General features: G+C 46.4%; 1 protein-coding gene, 1 long non-coding RNA gene and 1 pseudogene across 4 annotated transcripts; all 3 read right to left on the bottom strand.

The window, feature by feature from the left end:
• Positions 1-665: 665 nt before the first annotated feature.
• On the bottom strand, positions 666-3,052 carry LOC112269947. Its single transcript, XR_002962216.1, has 2 exons — positions 2,204-3,052; positions 666-1,898 (listed from the first exon to the last, which is right to left on the bottom strand). It is a non-coding gene; the product is annotated as an uncharacterized LOC112269947 (long non-coding RNA).
• Positions 3,053-4,547: 1,495 nt separating this feature from the next.
• Positions 4,548-6,187, bottom strand: LOC100824250 (annotated as a pseudogene).
• Positions 6,188-7,341: 1,154 nt separating this feature from the next.
• On the bottom strand, positions 7,342-12,438 carry LOC104581612 (cation transporter HKT8). Of its 3 annotated transcripts, none has more exons than XM_024458051.1 (6): positions 11,954-12,438; positions 11,774-11,825; positions 10,579-10,721; positions 8,512-10,336; positions 7,909-8,142; positions 7,342-7,815 (listed from the first exon to the last, which is right to left on the bottom strand). In XM_024458051.1, the coding sequence occupies exons 4-6, from the start codon at positions 9,633-9,635 to the stop codon at positions 7,617-7,619; spliced, it is 1,557 nt and encodes a 518-aa protein (XP_024313819.1). In that variant the 5' UTR covers positions 9,636-10,336; positions 10,579-10,721; positions 11,774-11,825; positions 11,954-12,438; the 3' UTR covers positions 7,342-7,616. The 3 variants fall into 3 exon arrangements, with proteins under 3 accessions (XP_024313819.1, XP_014756113.1, XP_003564102.3); XM_014900627.2 differs by having other exon boundaries at positions 8,512-10,277; XM_003564054.4 differs by lacking the exon at positions 11,774-11,825 and having other exon boundaries at positions 8,512-10,277.
• Positions 12,439-14,928: the final 2,490 nt, after the last annotated feature.

Genomic DNA, 14,928 nt, shown 5'->3' with positions numbered 1-14,928 from the left:
ATGGAACCTACGGATTACGGTCGTCGTCGTCGTCACTCGTAAGTAGGGTGGACCATGGCGAATTGGCGATCGAGCTGCTACCCCGTGGCGAGGAAACCAGAGACGAGACGCTGGGAGCCGGGAGGAGCTTGCTTGTCGTTGTTAGGGCCTAGGGCGTCTGGTCACAGCGGCACGTCGTCCTGTCTACGTCGGGAAAGGTCGGGCAAGCAGCCAAGCACGACCCGTTCTTGATCGTGCTAGTCATGGAGGCCGATCGCCGCGAGAGAGACAATTGCTCTTAAGGAGTATATCCTTTTATGGGAAAAAGTAGAGTACCTTTGACATGGGGCCCACAAAAGTTGGCCCAGTATGTCCGGCCACTAAAGTCTACGTCGCCGGCTGCGGACGGCCCATCAAAGTATTCGGTCAGGGGAAGATGGCAATCCGGCTCGCACACCCGCTCACTTACTCCTGAGGCCTCGTTTGGCTGTAGGGTATTGTAGTGTATTGTTGTTGGGTATTGGGTGAAAACACGTCATTCATCCAATACTCTTTCTCTGCCCCAATACTCTGTCCACTGAGTACAACCACTGCCCCAATAATAGAATATATCTACCTCCATCCTGACATACATTCCAGATCACATCATCATCATGTACAATCACTGAGTACAAACCACACAGAGCTGCAGAAACAGCAAATTAACTACTATTTCAGTTTTCTGTATTCTGGTTCAGTTTCAGAGTTCCAGATAACTAAGAGTTAACACAAATTAACTCCCTGATTACAACCACTAGTATTCCAGTGGACTAATCAATTGACTCACCGAGTACAAAACCACACAGAGCTGCAGAAATTTTCAGAAAGGTCAATCCAGTGGATTGATCAATTGACTCACTGAATACAGCCACTAGTATTCCAGATTCAGACTAGAAACAACATGGAAATGCTAGCAGATAAACAAACTAGGAACAAGGGAGCTCCAGTTCTGTTCTGCTGCTGCCTAACATGATGCTTCGCTAAACTCAGTTTTGTACTTGGGGCAGCAAGTGTCTAATATGAAAAATATATGCTCTTGTCAACTTTAGAGCATAAATCTCTAGTATCTTTCCTAGCTAGATTAAGTCAAATCAATAGTTGTTTTTGTCAAGAAAGTAGAGAGCCATGTTCTAGCTGTCATTCTGAACATATCCTACATATATGGAATTATGTCAAAGAATTCCTTGATGTACTTGCTGAAGAACCATCCACTATGCTTGTATTCCAATTGAAGATCTTCATAGGAGGCATTGTGAGATATCATGAAGAGAAAGAAAGCTACTTTTTCTTCCGCCTTGAGCCTAGTATCTGTTATTAGTCTTCCATCTCTAAGATAGGATGCTAGCCATCTAAAAATGTAAGGTTTCATTCTCCAAGCAACCAAACTGTCCTTAACATGCCCACCAAGAATTTCCCTGACTCCCCGCTTGCCATATAGAAAAGATGGATGCCGCAGATTTTATTTCATTTTGACTTCACTATTCAGAAGATGCAAGTAAAGTGCTGGAAACATTAGGAAAATAAACTCATCCTCTTCATCAGCTTTCCGTTTTTTAATCCGTTCTACCTTCTCTAGATCCATTCTAATAGTAAAAGCAAACAAGAACAAGCAACATAAGGCATATTGTACTGAAAAATAAGACAAGCAAGCAGTAATAAAAAAATGCACAGTAGAACAAGCAATAATTTTCATTATACGAAAGACAAGATCAAGATTAAAGGAGCATGAGCATATAACAGTTTTCTGAAAAGAAAAAATCAGGTGTAGATCAACACAACTCACATACAAGGATTAGTTACTTACCAAATTTTGGAGTCAGTACAGGATCCCACGATGGAGGTGGTTCATCTACTCCAATGGGTGTCCAGTGGATTGGTACCTACAACCAGGAAAGCAACTGATTACGCTTGACCATGATTTATTAAACCGAATCTTTATAGAAGTAAATTATCTAATTGTAGTCAAGCCAAGGAATGACTACATAACAATAGTCTTCTTCTACCTCTGGCTGCTGCTGCTGCTGCTCTCACTCTCTCGATCTCTCCTTTCTTGGAGACAGACAAACGAACAAATTGAGACTATGGGGCTCGGCCTGCCTCTCACAGCGAATAATTCCATGGATCTCAGGCCAAGAGCAAGAACCCTAGAAATTCTAGGCGAGAGAAGGGGATGACGGAGACGAACCTCCGGCGAAAAATCCAGCCTCACGACTTGACGAGTGGCGAGGTCAGGAGAAGGTGGCAGGACCAGCGGCGGCAGTTGGACTCGTTGGAGTAGCCACGACCTGCCGCAGACTTGCCGGGGACTCGCTACGCCGCTGAGGACTCGTCGGCGTCGCCCGAGGATGCGCCGGCTGCCGCGGAGTCGGAGGCCGGCGCGGAGCGCCTGCAGGATCGAGCTGCGCAGCTGCGGAGCGCCCCGATCGATTTTCGCCGCGCCGTTCTCTCCCGAGGCTTGTTTCTAGGGTTCTGTATCTAATATCTAATTAAAGTAGCAGAAATTCTACGATTACAAAAGTTATCGGACGGTAGAGATTCAACCCAGCAATAAGTTGTCATCGGCCCAATACAACCTCACGTAACCGCATGTATCAATCACGATCGGTATGGAATATTAGTATCGAGAGAATCCGTAAAGCAATCCCAGGAAAAATCAATCCAATCTGAGATTAGGCAACAGGACGACCACAATCGAAGCCGGATTGTACGATCCAATCAAATACGATCATTATGGAAATAGCTATGTGCTGGAGTTGAGACAGAGGCCATACTAGACAATACCCGTACGAGCCAGACTAGGCATGCAAGAGCAACTCGCCGGAATTCAGACCGGAATTTTCGCCGGAGGGAACCTGTAGGGTGTTGCCGGTCGTCGGCGGCCGCCGGCGAGAGGAGGGCTGAGGAGACGGCGCCGTGGCCGGCGGAGAGACGGGAGATGCCCGCCGACGGCCTAGCCTCGCAGGCCCGAATCGTGTCGCCTGTCAACCTACGGCGAAGCGAGGCCGGGAGAGATGGAAGCTAGCGTGTGGCGAGTGAAAGCGCTGGCGCTGCAACGTGAGTCATCACTCGTGAGGAGAAGAGTCGGCAGAGACCAGTGCCAAGCTACGTGACTGGTTAGGACAAGAATCGATTAACAGGTGATTTTCCTCGCAAACGAAAATATTAACATGTGATTTTTTTCCCTTCCGAGGAAAACTATGTGGGCAAACGGCCTATAGGCAGCAGCCGGACCGACAGCCGAATCTGAAGTTGAATTTGATGCATCAATTAAGATTTAAATTTAAATAAATTGAAGTAAAAAGACCTTATGCATAACTGACATATTTAAAATCTATGGTGTTTATTTCTCGGTCGATCTCAGTCGACGATCGTAGCCATCCGATTAAGATTTTCTCATCATTTGTATTTGTATGAATCTTGCACTAATCAATGATCGGGTAAGACACTTATTAGCATCGACTTTTGCCTTGGAAATAGCAAAATCAATTATATACATCAAAAATTGCAAGTCATGCAAATTATAAGATGCCTGAAACACTACAGCTCCGGCGAAAAATGCATGCCAAAAACAGCGGTTTTGTTTGGTTTAAAACTCCCTTGCCATGTCAAACATTTGGCTATCCCAAAATTTGTTTGAAGTTTTGTTTGTCCATGTGTTGGCCAAAGTTGGCAAAAAAAAGAATTAAACCATAGTAAGGAGGTAACGTGCCAAAATATTGGTCACCATCCAAAGCAAACAACAAAAATTTGGACATAGCAAAGAAATTGGCAAGCTACACTTTAGACACCATCCAAACACGCCCAATAAAATCCAATGTATTTCAGCTGACGTCCCTGCTATGCTATCCACGGATGACATGAGGTGTTCAATACATGACTTCGTGTGAGAAGGTAAAACAAATAGAAAATCAATAACTCAAAAGGAATCATCTCAAGGAACTGCATGACTTACAAGATACTCCCTCCGTCCTCTTATGGTGGTCGTGCACGCATTTCAGAATTCAAATTTGAGAGTTAATTAAACAAATAATAAGTAGTTGTGGCCCGCAAAAATTATACCATTGTATTCGCATTTGATGAAATGTTTTCAATGGTATGATTTTTATACTCATAACATGCATATTATTGATACAATTGATAGTCAAACAAAATTTTGATTTACGTGCCCGCCTACTATGGAAAGGACATAGCGAGTGGATGCTATGTGTATCGGGTGGAAAGACGTGGCTACCAACCACAATCGGCTGCCATAAATCTACAGATGCACGACGCCCAAATACATTCGTACGCCGACGACGGCCGTTCGGAAGCACCACAATCGCATGAAAACACATCGACTATAAGCTCACCCAAATCCACACCCATGACTGAAGTGTCAAAATTTGCATGGCAAAATAAGGCAGATTTCGTGTGAAAGTCTGCTAAAAGAAAATAAAATGAAAAGTCATGCTGGATATAGGCATTATAAAATAATTGAGGATTAAAAAACTAAAAGACTAAAGAAAAAATAAAAAAGTATATACGCAAAATTAAATGCACCAAGACATACAATTTTTTTCCAAAAAAATTAGTGAACAGTTCCAGATACAATAGGTCTAAATTTAATACAAACGAATCTCTTAGAAGATGAAAAAATAATTAAAACATTACATTATACAAATCTGACCGCGCAATCTGAATCACGCCGCTAGTTGTATAATACTGGGCCAGGAATTTACGGTGTGTCCAAACGAGGCCTGAGGACTCTCACAACGCGCTCCTGCATCTTGATAGCTTTCTCGGACCGCGGGTTGATGCAGTGGAAGACGTGCCCCTCGCCCATGGACTCGAACAGCTCCACCTCGCCGCCGTAGCCGCTGGCCTTGAGGTTCTCGTAGTACCAGACGCCCCTGTCCCGTAGGGTGTCCTTCTCGGCCACGCAGACGAGCACGCGCTCTCCCGCGACGCGCGCCGCGCTGCCGCCGGCCGCCTCCGAGAACGGGTTGGCCAGCGGGTCGTCGAGCCCCAGCGGCGCAGCAGGGTGCCGGAATCGCCAGAACGCGTCGGTCCACGCTTTACCCTTCGTGGTCTCCTTCCCGATGTCCGCCACGCCGGAGAAAAACGGGTGCATCACGAGGACGCCCCTGATGCTGATGCCGACACCGGGGCCGCCGGCGCGCACGGCCATGGCGTGCGCGATGGTCCCGCCGGCGCTGGACCCCGCCAGGAACACGCGAGCGAAGTCGCCGTGATTGACCAGCCACGTCTCGCACCCGGCGTCGCCCGTGGCCGTTGCAATGGCGTGTGAGGCCACCACCCACTTGAGCCCCTCCCACGAGTCGTCGAACGCGGCGGGGAGCGGGTGCTCCGGCGCGAGGCGGTACTCGACGGCCACCGCGACGACGTTGGCCGCCGCGACGAGGCAGTTGAGATAGCCGTGCGTCGTCGGCGCGGCGGCCGAGCCGAGGACGAAGGCGCCGCCGTGGTAGTACACGACGACCGGCAGCTTGCTACCGCCCGCCGGTGCCGCGTGGTGGCCACTGCCGGGCGGCGGGAGGAAGACGCGCGCCCAGAGGCCGGTGGCCTGGTTGATGACGACGTCCTTGGACGCGACGCCCGTGGCGGGGTCGACGCCGGCAGGGATCGGGGCGGAGTTCATGAGCCGCTCGACACGGCCGCTCTTGTACTGGCGGAGGAAGGGGGGAACTCGACGTGCACCTCCTCGTCCGAGCCCGTTGCCGCCATTGGATGGCACAGGCAGCGTGCGTGTCCGTTCGTTCGTCGGGAGGCCAGCCAATCTCTAGCGCGGCGCTATGGTGTAGTAGATCACCAGAGTAGGAGTATGACTATGAGAGATTGCTGGACTGAACGGTTGCACCAGCTCCGAGGAGACGCCCTGCCTTGCGAGAGGGTGATGGTTGGTCCGTTGGTGGCCGTGGCGGGTGAGACTTCCTGGTGTGCGTAACGGCTATTTTTACCGTTGGCAAATTTCAAAATAGGAATTTTGAATGCGTGCAGTCTCATCAGTATCTCCACTAACCTTAATACCTTATCTGAGACTTTAGGCCGCTCCGACACAAAACGGCAAGCCGGCTCTCACGGTGTTTTTTTTGTTTTTTTTGTTGAGACGGCCAAGTACTCCGTAGAAGTGAATGAAATGGGATGCAAGTGCATCTCCAACAACAAAACCAAGCCTTTACTTAAAGTTACATGTCTGAGATCGATTAAGAAATGAAGAGATGATGTGATGTGAAGTCTCTTGCAGAGCAGACGGTACTAGCACAACTACCAAGAAAAAGAAAGAGGAGACATAGTATGACATGTAGGACCCAAGGCAACAATACATAATATATTATACTCCCTCCGTTTCATAATTCTTGTCTTAAATTTGCTCAAAAATGAATGTATCTATTTCTAAAAAGTGTCTAGATACATGTAAGATTTTGACAAGAATTATGTAACGGAGGTAGTATTAAGATAGAGAAGAAGATACGAGATTGAAACGTTCCACATCTCAGGGCGTTTTAGATGAAATTCCATCTTGGTATTTGGTTGAAAACAAAAGGGACGTAGAATTATAATTTTCTTGTTTCGGATTTCGTTTGGTCGAGGGAATGGTTGGAGGTATGGTTGAGGACCAAGTGATACCGATGATTTGGAAGTATGAGTTGGTTTCACATATCTTCACTCCCATAAAAGACTCAACTCCTGCGAGGAAAACTACTACTCACTCCGTCCAACAAAGGATGTCTCAACTTTGAGATTTGAATGCATATATACATTAAGTCATGTCTAAATACATCCAAATTTTGACAAATTTAAACCATTTTTTGTTGGACGAAGGGAGTACAACACATTCTGAGCAATAGGATTTTAACCCTATTAGGTTGAGTATTGAAACCCCCCCAAAAAAAGAGGGGTGGAGTAACAACCCAACAACTTCATCACCGCACCCAGAGTTCTCGGCCTTTTGCATGGGTTGGGGAATTTTTTGCGACAGTAGCCCCTTGGCTAACGTTTTTGACAAAAATAGCCTCTCTCGAAACCAATTGACAAAAGTATCCCGGCGGAAGCCCCAAAAGCCGCCACGTAGCGCTTTCCGTCGTCTGAGTGCGCTCCAGCAGCTTCGTGACAATCGCATGGGCGGAAAGTGCTTAAATCCAATGCCATTGGAGCCATGCATAAGCCTTTCTCTAATAGCATTGGATTTAAGGCCTTTCTGCCTTTGCCATTGTCACGTGGCGCCTTTTGGGCCTTTCGCCAGACTTCTTTTGGCAATTCGTTTCGGAAGAGGCTACTTTTGTCAAAACCGTCAGTCGGGTCTACTGGCGCAAAAATTTCTGGTTGGGGTTGATGCACACAGCTGAAATATTAACAGGGTTCTAAAAGTGTCAGACAAAGTCTGCAATTACACACGGAAAACATAGTACAAAAGAAAGGCTACGAGGCAATCTCAAGCAGCAGCAATCCTGTTAGGCCTTCCACTGTTCCACAGAGCCCTCATTTGCCGGTTGTGCAAATAAATCTATGCATTGATCATTATGCATGAACCGGTGCATAACATTGGGATGCAGACGTGCGTGCATAGCATAGATGTACGTGCGATGCGATGAGCTGTTTCAGGCTATCTTCCATGCCTGACCACCCTGCATGCTGAACTTCTTGAGCCGGCCGTAGAACATGACAGCCATGAGAACGAGCTTCCCTTCCGAGCTCCACTTGCCGGAGAACCCAACCCAGGCGTCCCTGCAGCTGCCGTCCGGCCTCACTTGCCTCCCGCAGCTGTACCCAGTGCTGAAACCCACGTTGCCATACGCACTGCATGCATAAAACAAAGCGGATAACTGATCCATCTTTTGTCATGTAGCTTGGGTACGTACAAGGCGTTGTAGGCTCGGGTGTTGTTGTAACCTGATAACCTCGACGACGATGTTGAGGACGTTGAAGTTGATGGGATCATCGGCGATCCGCTGCCGCTCCGTGATGCAGATGACAACCACGAAGACGGCAAGACATGACAGCGGCGACATGAGCAGCTTGTGCCATATGCTGCTCTTCTTCTGGCTGGACCTGGATGAGTGTTCTCCCGTTTGTGGATGGTTGTCTTCAGCTATCGGTAGAAACATAGTGTAAGGTGGTAGGTACCTGCAGGCATGGGCATAAAATACAAAGTTCTTGATCATGACAAATTTCAAGCATGGGTATTTCCTCATATAACTAAGCAGTGTTGCCTACGTCTATGTTGCCTTTCATAGTGATCCATGACGTAATACGTCATATCCTCGGTTGGATCGACCATACATACGTGTAATTAATATGGATCAATGTTCGATAATATTTTTTGCCGATCTGCTTATATGCATTTTGAAAACAAAACAAGCTTAAAATTATACGCACAGTTTGCATTGGTAATGCAAAAAATATTTCCCAAAATGGCAAAATATATGCAGAACACAAGATAGTCTGATATGAGAGGAGAGACCGATAGATCGAACGGACGACGTACGCACGTACATCATGACCACGTAGAGCACCACGACAGCTGACGACAGGGCAGAGAGGTCCACGACCATCTCGCCCGCGTGCCTGGTGTTGACCGACATGAAGAGCGCCGCAACAAGCTTCTGCGGGGCGGTGAGCCCCCGCAGCCCGTCCGAGCTCCACTCCATGGCGCAGAAGAGCACCAGCTGCAGCAGTACAAACGCGGCTACGGTGAGTGCCAGGAACCATGTGTTCCTGCTCGGCAGCAAGTGGTCATATTCATATCCATAGCTACTCCTCTCGATCCTCAGCAGCTCACTAAGCTCAGACCGCTTGGTGACCTTGTGGAGAGCCCAGATGGCGAGCCTGAGGAAGACGGGAAAGAGCGTGTTGCCGAGTAGGACATGCGGCATGACGAGGAGGAGGAGGCCCGGGAAGGACCTGAAAGAGATCATCCCTTCGTTCGTTGGCACGAAGCCGCAGTTGGCGAACGTCGAGATGACAGTGAATATGGAGAAGGTGTGCGTGCTGATCCCTTTGCCGACGAGCACGGCCCTCGCACCGGAGGCAACGCTCAGGTACACCAGTATCAGCGTGTACCCGGCCAGGTGCACCATTATGTGATAGCCCAGCACTATGAACAAAAGTATCCTAGCGAGAGAGCCACCGAACTGGTCATAACGCTGGAGGTTCTTGAACCCATGCTCTGTTTGGCTGTGAGTATCATCGTCCATGGGAGTAGTACTGCTGATGAGCTCTTGGCTGGACGGTTGCTCCTTTTTGGACTTGGTGTAAGTGAAGTGGAGGCCAAGTATGCTCGTGAATACCTCCCCGCCGAGAAGCATAAGGAGGGTTAAGAGTAGGAGCTGGGAGTTGGAGAAGGACTCCATCTCCAAGGCGACCATGCTGGACACCGTCGTCGCCGAAACTGAGGTGAAGATGAGGTCCAGGTCCCTGGGCCTCGGCACCAGGCTGGTCTTCATAGGCAGGGCTTTCAGGATCAAGAAACCCAAGAGGGAGGTGGAGACGAAGTACATTAGCTGGAGCCAGAATGGGTGCACACAGAAAACAAAAAGGTGGTAGACCCTTTGAATCTTGCTATATTGAGGGGTACAGGAGACCATTTCTATCGTGTGTTTTGTAGAGAGTTCTTGCATGGCTATCGAGTTGTTTTGGTGGCAATCACAAATGGATGGACGATTTATATACACACAAGAGAAGGTGCTTGTCGGGGTCGATCTGCAGATCTTGTATATCTTGTGGTGTAGCTTTGCTTGTGTACTGCTGCACTGGGGAGTAACAGGTGCATGCGCAACAGATCGACATCACAAGGAAAGGGTAATGCATGGAAGGTGTGACATTGATTACTTTATCTTTGATGATTGTGCTGGATGCAATTGCAAAAGCTAGTGCAGAAAGGGCACTCGTGGAAGGAAAACCATATCATCTATCAGGATATAACAATTTAGCTCTTCATACATGTTCATGTCAGACCTCAGAAGAAAACAACAATGCATATTGATGGCGTAGTAGATTGGTCTGAAGCGGGTAACTCTGTAGGGGGCACTGGGATTCGTTATACACACCAATCCAATTAAGTCGATATATTTGATTACAGGATTTGTTACAAACTTCTATTATCCCATCTCAAGCTACTGGATGCCTTGATTTTTCAGTAAATACAACGAATGTGTTGCGAGGTAGAAGGCTATGCTGAAAAACTAAAAGAAGTGTTTTATGGATATTTTAGAAATCAATATCCAAATAACACTAGGGACATCAAATTTTACGTGGAACACCTGTGCAGGGAAAAACTGCAGGCATAAGACAGCAATCTTCACTGTATGGGATCGAGTGTCTGTTTACAAAAATACCACCTCCGTAAACTAAATGAAAGAAGTTCTTACTTTAGCTTTATTCTAAGTCAAACTTTTTAAAGTTTGACCAAGTTTATAAATGTATTAACATCTAAATATCGAATAAGTATACCATGAAAATATATACCATGACTGATTTAATAAACTAATTTAAAGTCATATTCTATAAATTTGGTCAAAATTTTAAGAAAATTTCACTTAGAACAAAGTTAGGACTTCTTACATTCAGGAACGGAACGAGTACGCCATATTCATCCATATTATATCCAATGAGCAATTGACAAGTCAGACATCTGGGTACAAATGTCTCGTGCTCTGATTCGAGGAATGGCCTGCTGTGCAGCGCACCAGCCCGAAACCAGCAACCTGTCATGGTCAGCATGCTTTGATTAACCCTGCATGAAATCCTAGCCACAATCTAGCAAATAAAAGCTGAGAGGGATTGTTAAACCAGCAAAAGATAAGCTAAAATATGGTTAAAAAATAAAGAAAGGAAGGTGACATTGCTAGTGCTCACTCAACTCGTCTAATCCATATGGCAATTACTTCACACACACATATATAATTTTTCTGAAACCCAACATACAGGAGGTTACCCTTGGACCAATAATTACAATAATTTATCTGAAGCCCAATATGCACATAAAAGGTTACACGTGACACATAATTCTGCCCTTTTGCCATGGTATTGATTGGTACCATTGGTTATCTGCATCCTGTTTGTTGGTGGTTGCTAGCGTATCGTTAGCTTTTGATTTCTTTTTGCAGGCCAAATCCAGCTAGAAGGTTTACTCGTGTTTTCATAGTAGTAAGCCCCCATTTGTCCATTTGGGGGCTGTGTGGACAAATGGGGATGGAGAAAATACCTTGGTACCCAATGGTACTTTATTTGTCCTCCTCATTTGTCCATTGCACTATTTTCTCATTTTAATATATTTTGCACATACTTTGAACATAATTAATACTACTCTCCTTCTATGATTTTGCACGTATGAAACTGATCAATTGCAGCTTGAGTAAAAAGAAATGAGAAGGAATGCCGGGCTATTTTTCAGCATGTATGTATCATAGCAATGTCTGCATAGACAGAAACTTGGCAAGGACGACCAAATGGGCGAGTCTCAGTTTACAAAAATCCTGCTCATGACAGTATTATATGCATACATACATGTAATAAAAATACTAACTACTCATGAGAAAAATAAACATTCACGGCTGATGAATAAAATCCATACAAACCGCTGCTCGAACAAGAACAAGAACACATTGTCATGTGCTATTCAGAAAATGAAAATATGTGCACATCCATGTGTTCTAATAAAATCCATACGTGCATGTAATACTCACTGCTCATGGGAAAAAAATACATACATATCAGTATCACTACACGAACATATCAATGCAAAAGTAATTCTTACTCAAGATACGGAGATGTTGCAAGAACAGCACCAAAATAATACTCCGTCGGTCCTACATTAAGTGCCGAAATATTACATGTATACGACGAATTTTGGTATATAGATACATCTATTTTTAGACAAATTTAAGTCACTTAATATTTAATATGAGACGGAGCGAGTAATAAAGAAAGAACAAACCTCTGTTCGGATGGCCATTTCTCGAAAGTCGAAACTCCTGGTAGGTTGGCAGCGGGGGCAGAGAAGCCGCGCGCAACAGGGCCCGAGAAACCGGAGCAGCAGGGGGGTGGGGGTGTTGGCGCGGGGGCGGGAGAGATCTTGGCGGTGGCTAATCGAGCGGCACGAGCGCAGCAGCATTTGGACCAGGTGGGTCCATGGCGGCGGCCCAACGCCCAGCAACGAGGGTCTCCAGCTCCGGTGAGTCGTTCTCCGGGGACGGCGATTCGGTCTCCGGCTGGCGGCAATTTCTCTCTGTGAAGCGAGCAGGTCTCCGGCTGGGGAGGCTAGGAGGAGTACAGAGGCGGAGGGATGGTTCGGCTGCAGAAGGAGGAGAGGAGAAGCACGGCGGCGCTACTCGAGAAGGCACCGCGGCGTCTGGGTCTCTGGGAGAAAGCAAAATCGAGCGAGAACTGGGTGACAGGTGGGCCAGGCGGACAGATCACACCCTCTATTTTCTCTCCAGATTTTATTTTTTGAGGGGAATACTCTCCAGATTTATTTTTTTAGGGCACTCTCCAGATTTTAAGAAAGACTAGCCGAAATACCCGTAAGCTGCCCACGGTCCGCACCACATATTTGAAAAGATTTTAAATTTGGCTATGAGAATACTTTATTGTCTCAAAGATATTTCATTCAGTCTTTGTTATTTTTTTCGTTTATTTTCTGGGTGCATTTGATTTTGCTTTATTTTTTTAATTAGAAGGAAAACAATTTCATTGCTTTGGGCCAACACCCATCCAGTCCAGCTTCTATCCCTCTCCTTTAGTTCCAGCCCAGCCCAGCCACCACGCATCGTCTTCTTCGGTCGAGAGACACAGAACAGCATGCGGATGCGCCTGCAGTTCAGGTGCACGCCGCCGTCTCGAATTCTCCTTCGATTCTCTCGCTCCCGACCATTTCTTTCAAAATCGAAACCGCCAAATTCATTCTCATCATCTCATGGATCGATTCAGGTTTTCAATCGTAACTTTCATACCTTTGATCTCCCCGTGACGCGCCCTTGCTCTACTCTCCTCCTCGTTCTCTCTCTGCATCGTGTTAACCCCAAGCTCTGAGATCCCAATCGTGGCTAAACCCAGTGCCTCCAGCCCAAGTCCAACCACAAACCATATCGGAGGAGGAGTCGTGGTGGTAGCGGTGAATGAGGAGCCGGCGGTGTGATCGATGCAAATATTGAGGTTTATGTCGTGTTCTCCACAGGGAGTGAGTTTCGAATTTCAACTAATTCTCAAAGCTAGACTCACAATTTTAAGGTGTTGAAGGTTTCAGAAATTAAATAGACTCTAAAATCTACTGGATCTAATTTTTTGGCTTAAAGAACTGCAAAATTAAATCAACTTAGTAAAACTATGAACTACAGCAAGCAAATTGACAAGACAGAGTAAGAAGCAAGGGTTTTAGACACGGAAGAGATCAGATCAGAGTGAAATACTGAAATCCAAACAAAACAACACTAGTAAACTGAAACTTGAACACTCTACTGCACTTTTACTGAATTCAACGACGATTCATGAACTAGAGCAACGATTAACACGGAATTCAGCACTACAACCACAGATCTAAGCACTGTTTTACTAAAAGGAGAGGTTTCAGCTAGGGTTTCGAATTCAGATCACACACAGCAAGGGAAGCAAGAGAATAGACAGGGAAAAGCTTGGACTTGTCACCGGATTTTTGAGCAAGTAAAGCAAGGGAGAAGACAGTGGATAAGGTGATCTTCAGGACTTCATCTTCAAGAACAGGGAACTCCATCTCCCTCCATGGTCTCTTCTCTCCTCTTCTTCTTCCTCTCTTCTTTCCTGGTTCCTTTCCTCTCGAGCGCCCCCCTTCTCTCGCAGGCAGACAGCTGCCTCTTAGCTAAAAGATGGAGTGGTTGGAAGTTTTGCAGGTAAGTCCTTCAAGTTATCTCATATCTGCTCACGTAGATCCTTTAGAGACTTGTAGTTGATGATTTAGTTGGTCTTCTTTCTTTTTCCTCACTCCAAGATGAAGAATTTGTGCCTAGAACACACAGATCTGCAATAATTACACTAAGCATGTAAATATGCTCATTTAAGAGTTAATCATGCGTTAAACATTTAATTAAAAACTCAATTAAGCACAAAGCGGCAGTCTAGCGTCTAGCCTCTGAAATTGAGTTATTAATAGTGAAATATTCATGCTGATCACGGTGGCACGTGAGGGACGGGGATGCGGCGACGTGGGAGGTACGGTGCCTCCGTCACAGTCCGTATCTCGCCGCCGCGGCACCTGGAAGAGACTTTTTTTTTAGGTGCGTGTGAGAGGGGCGAGAGGCGCGCCACAACGTGTTGGATCGGGATTGCCCGCGGTTTGACGAACGACGAAACCGCGTGGTGAAAGAAACGGTTCGTATTTTTTAGATAGGTATAGTTACGGAAGAGATGGACAGATTATGGACAAGACCTGCCACCAGCCAGATGACCGATCCGCTGGAAGATGAGGCCAAAACCTAGGATCGATCTATGGACTGCTCAGATGGGCTGGGCTATCATTTTCTTCTATTCTGGGACAGTATTATGGGCCGGTAGAAAATCCCAGGGTGGACTACAGCCCATCCAATGGCTTCGCTACGGTTGCAGACACTGTTTTGTGTTTTAGGCCAAACTAACCAGTTGCTAGTTCAGTTAAAAGAAAAACTAGTTGCTAGTTCTAAAAAAGAAAAGCTAACCAGTTGCAGGTCTTCTAGAAGCCTCGGGCCCATTTCGCCAATTCTAGCACGATTGTTTTAGAATCACCTTAAAAAGAGAGCTACAAGGTATTCCAAGAAAAAAAAGGAGAGCTACAAGGACCGATTGCACTATTGCAGCTTTTGATTCCCACGTTCCCCAGTGATCAGTGGTCACTGATCACTACCGACAGTTATACCACTGTCACCAACATTGCTCTGCCTCTGGCACGCACCAAATGGACCCCTC

The sequence above is a fragment of the Brachypodium distachyon genome, chromosome 1 (genome assembly GCF_000005505.3).
Source record: "Brachypodium distachyon strain Bd21 chromosome 1, Brachypodium_distachyon_v3.0, whole genome shotgun sequence".
Taxonomy (NCBI): domain Eukaryota; kingdom Viridiplantae; phylum Streptophyta; class Magnoliopsida; order Poales; family Poaceae; genus Brachypodium; species Brachypodium distachyon.
Note: the sequence above shows the minus strand (reverse complement) of the source record. Positions and strands in the feature narration are given on the sequence as shown.

Bases quoted from the DNA above. Each gene is read 5' to 3' on its own strand.
- LOC104581612 (XM_024458051.1), bottom strand. From the start codon at position 9,635: ATGCAAGAACTCTCTACAAAACACACGATAGAAATGGTCTCCTGTACC. The intron at 8,143-8,511 runs GTACGTGCGTAC...CCATGCCTGCAG, and splicing joins GTGCTCTACGTGGTCATGAT to GTACCTACCACCTTACACTA. The intron at 7,816-7,908 runs GTTACAACAACA...TTATGCATGCAG, and splicing joins ATCGTCGTCGAGGTTATCAG to TGCGTATGGCAACGTGGGTT.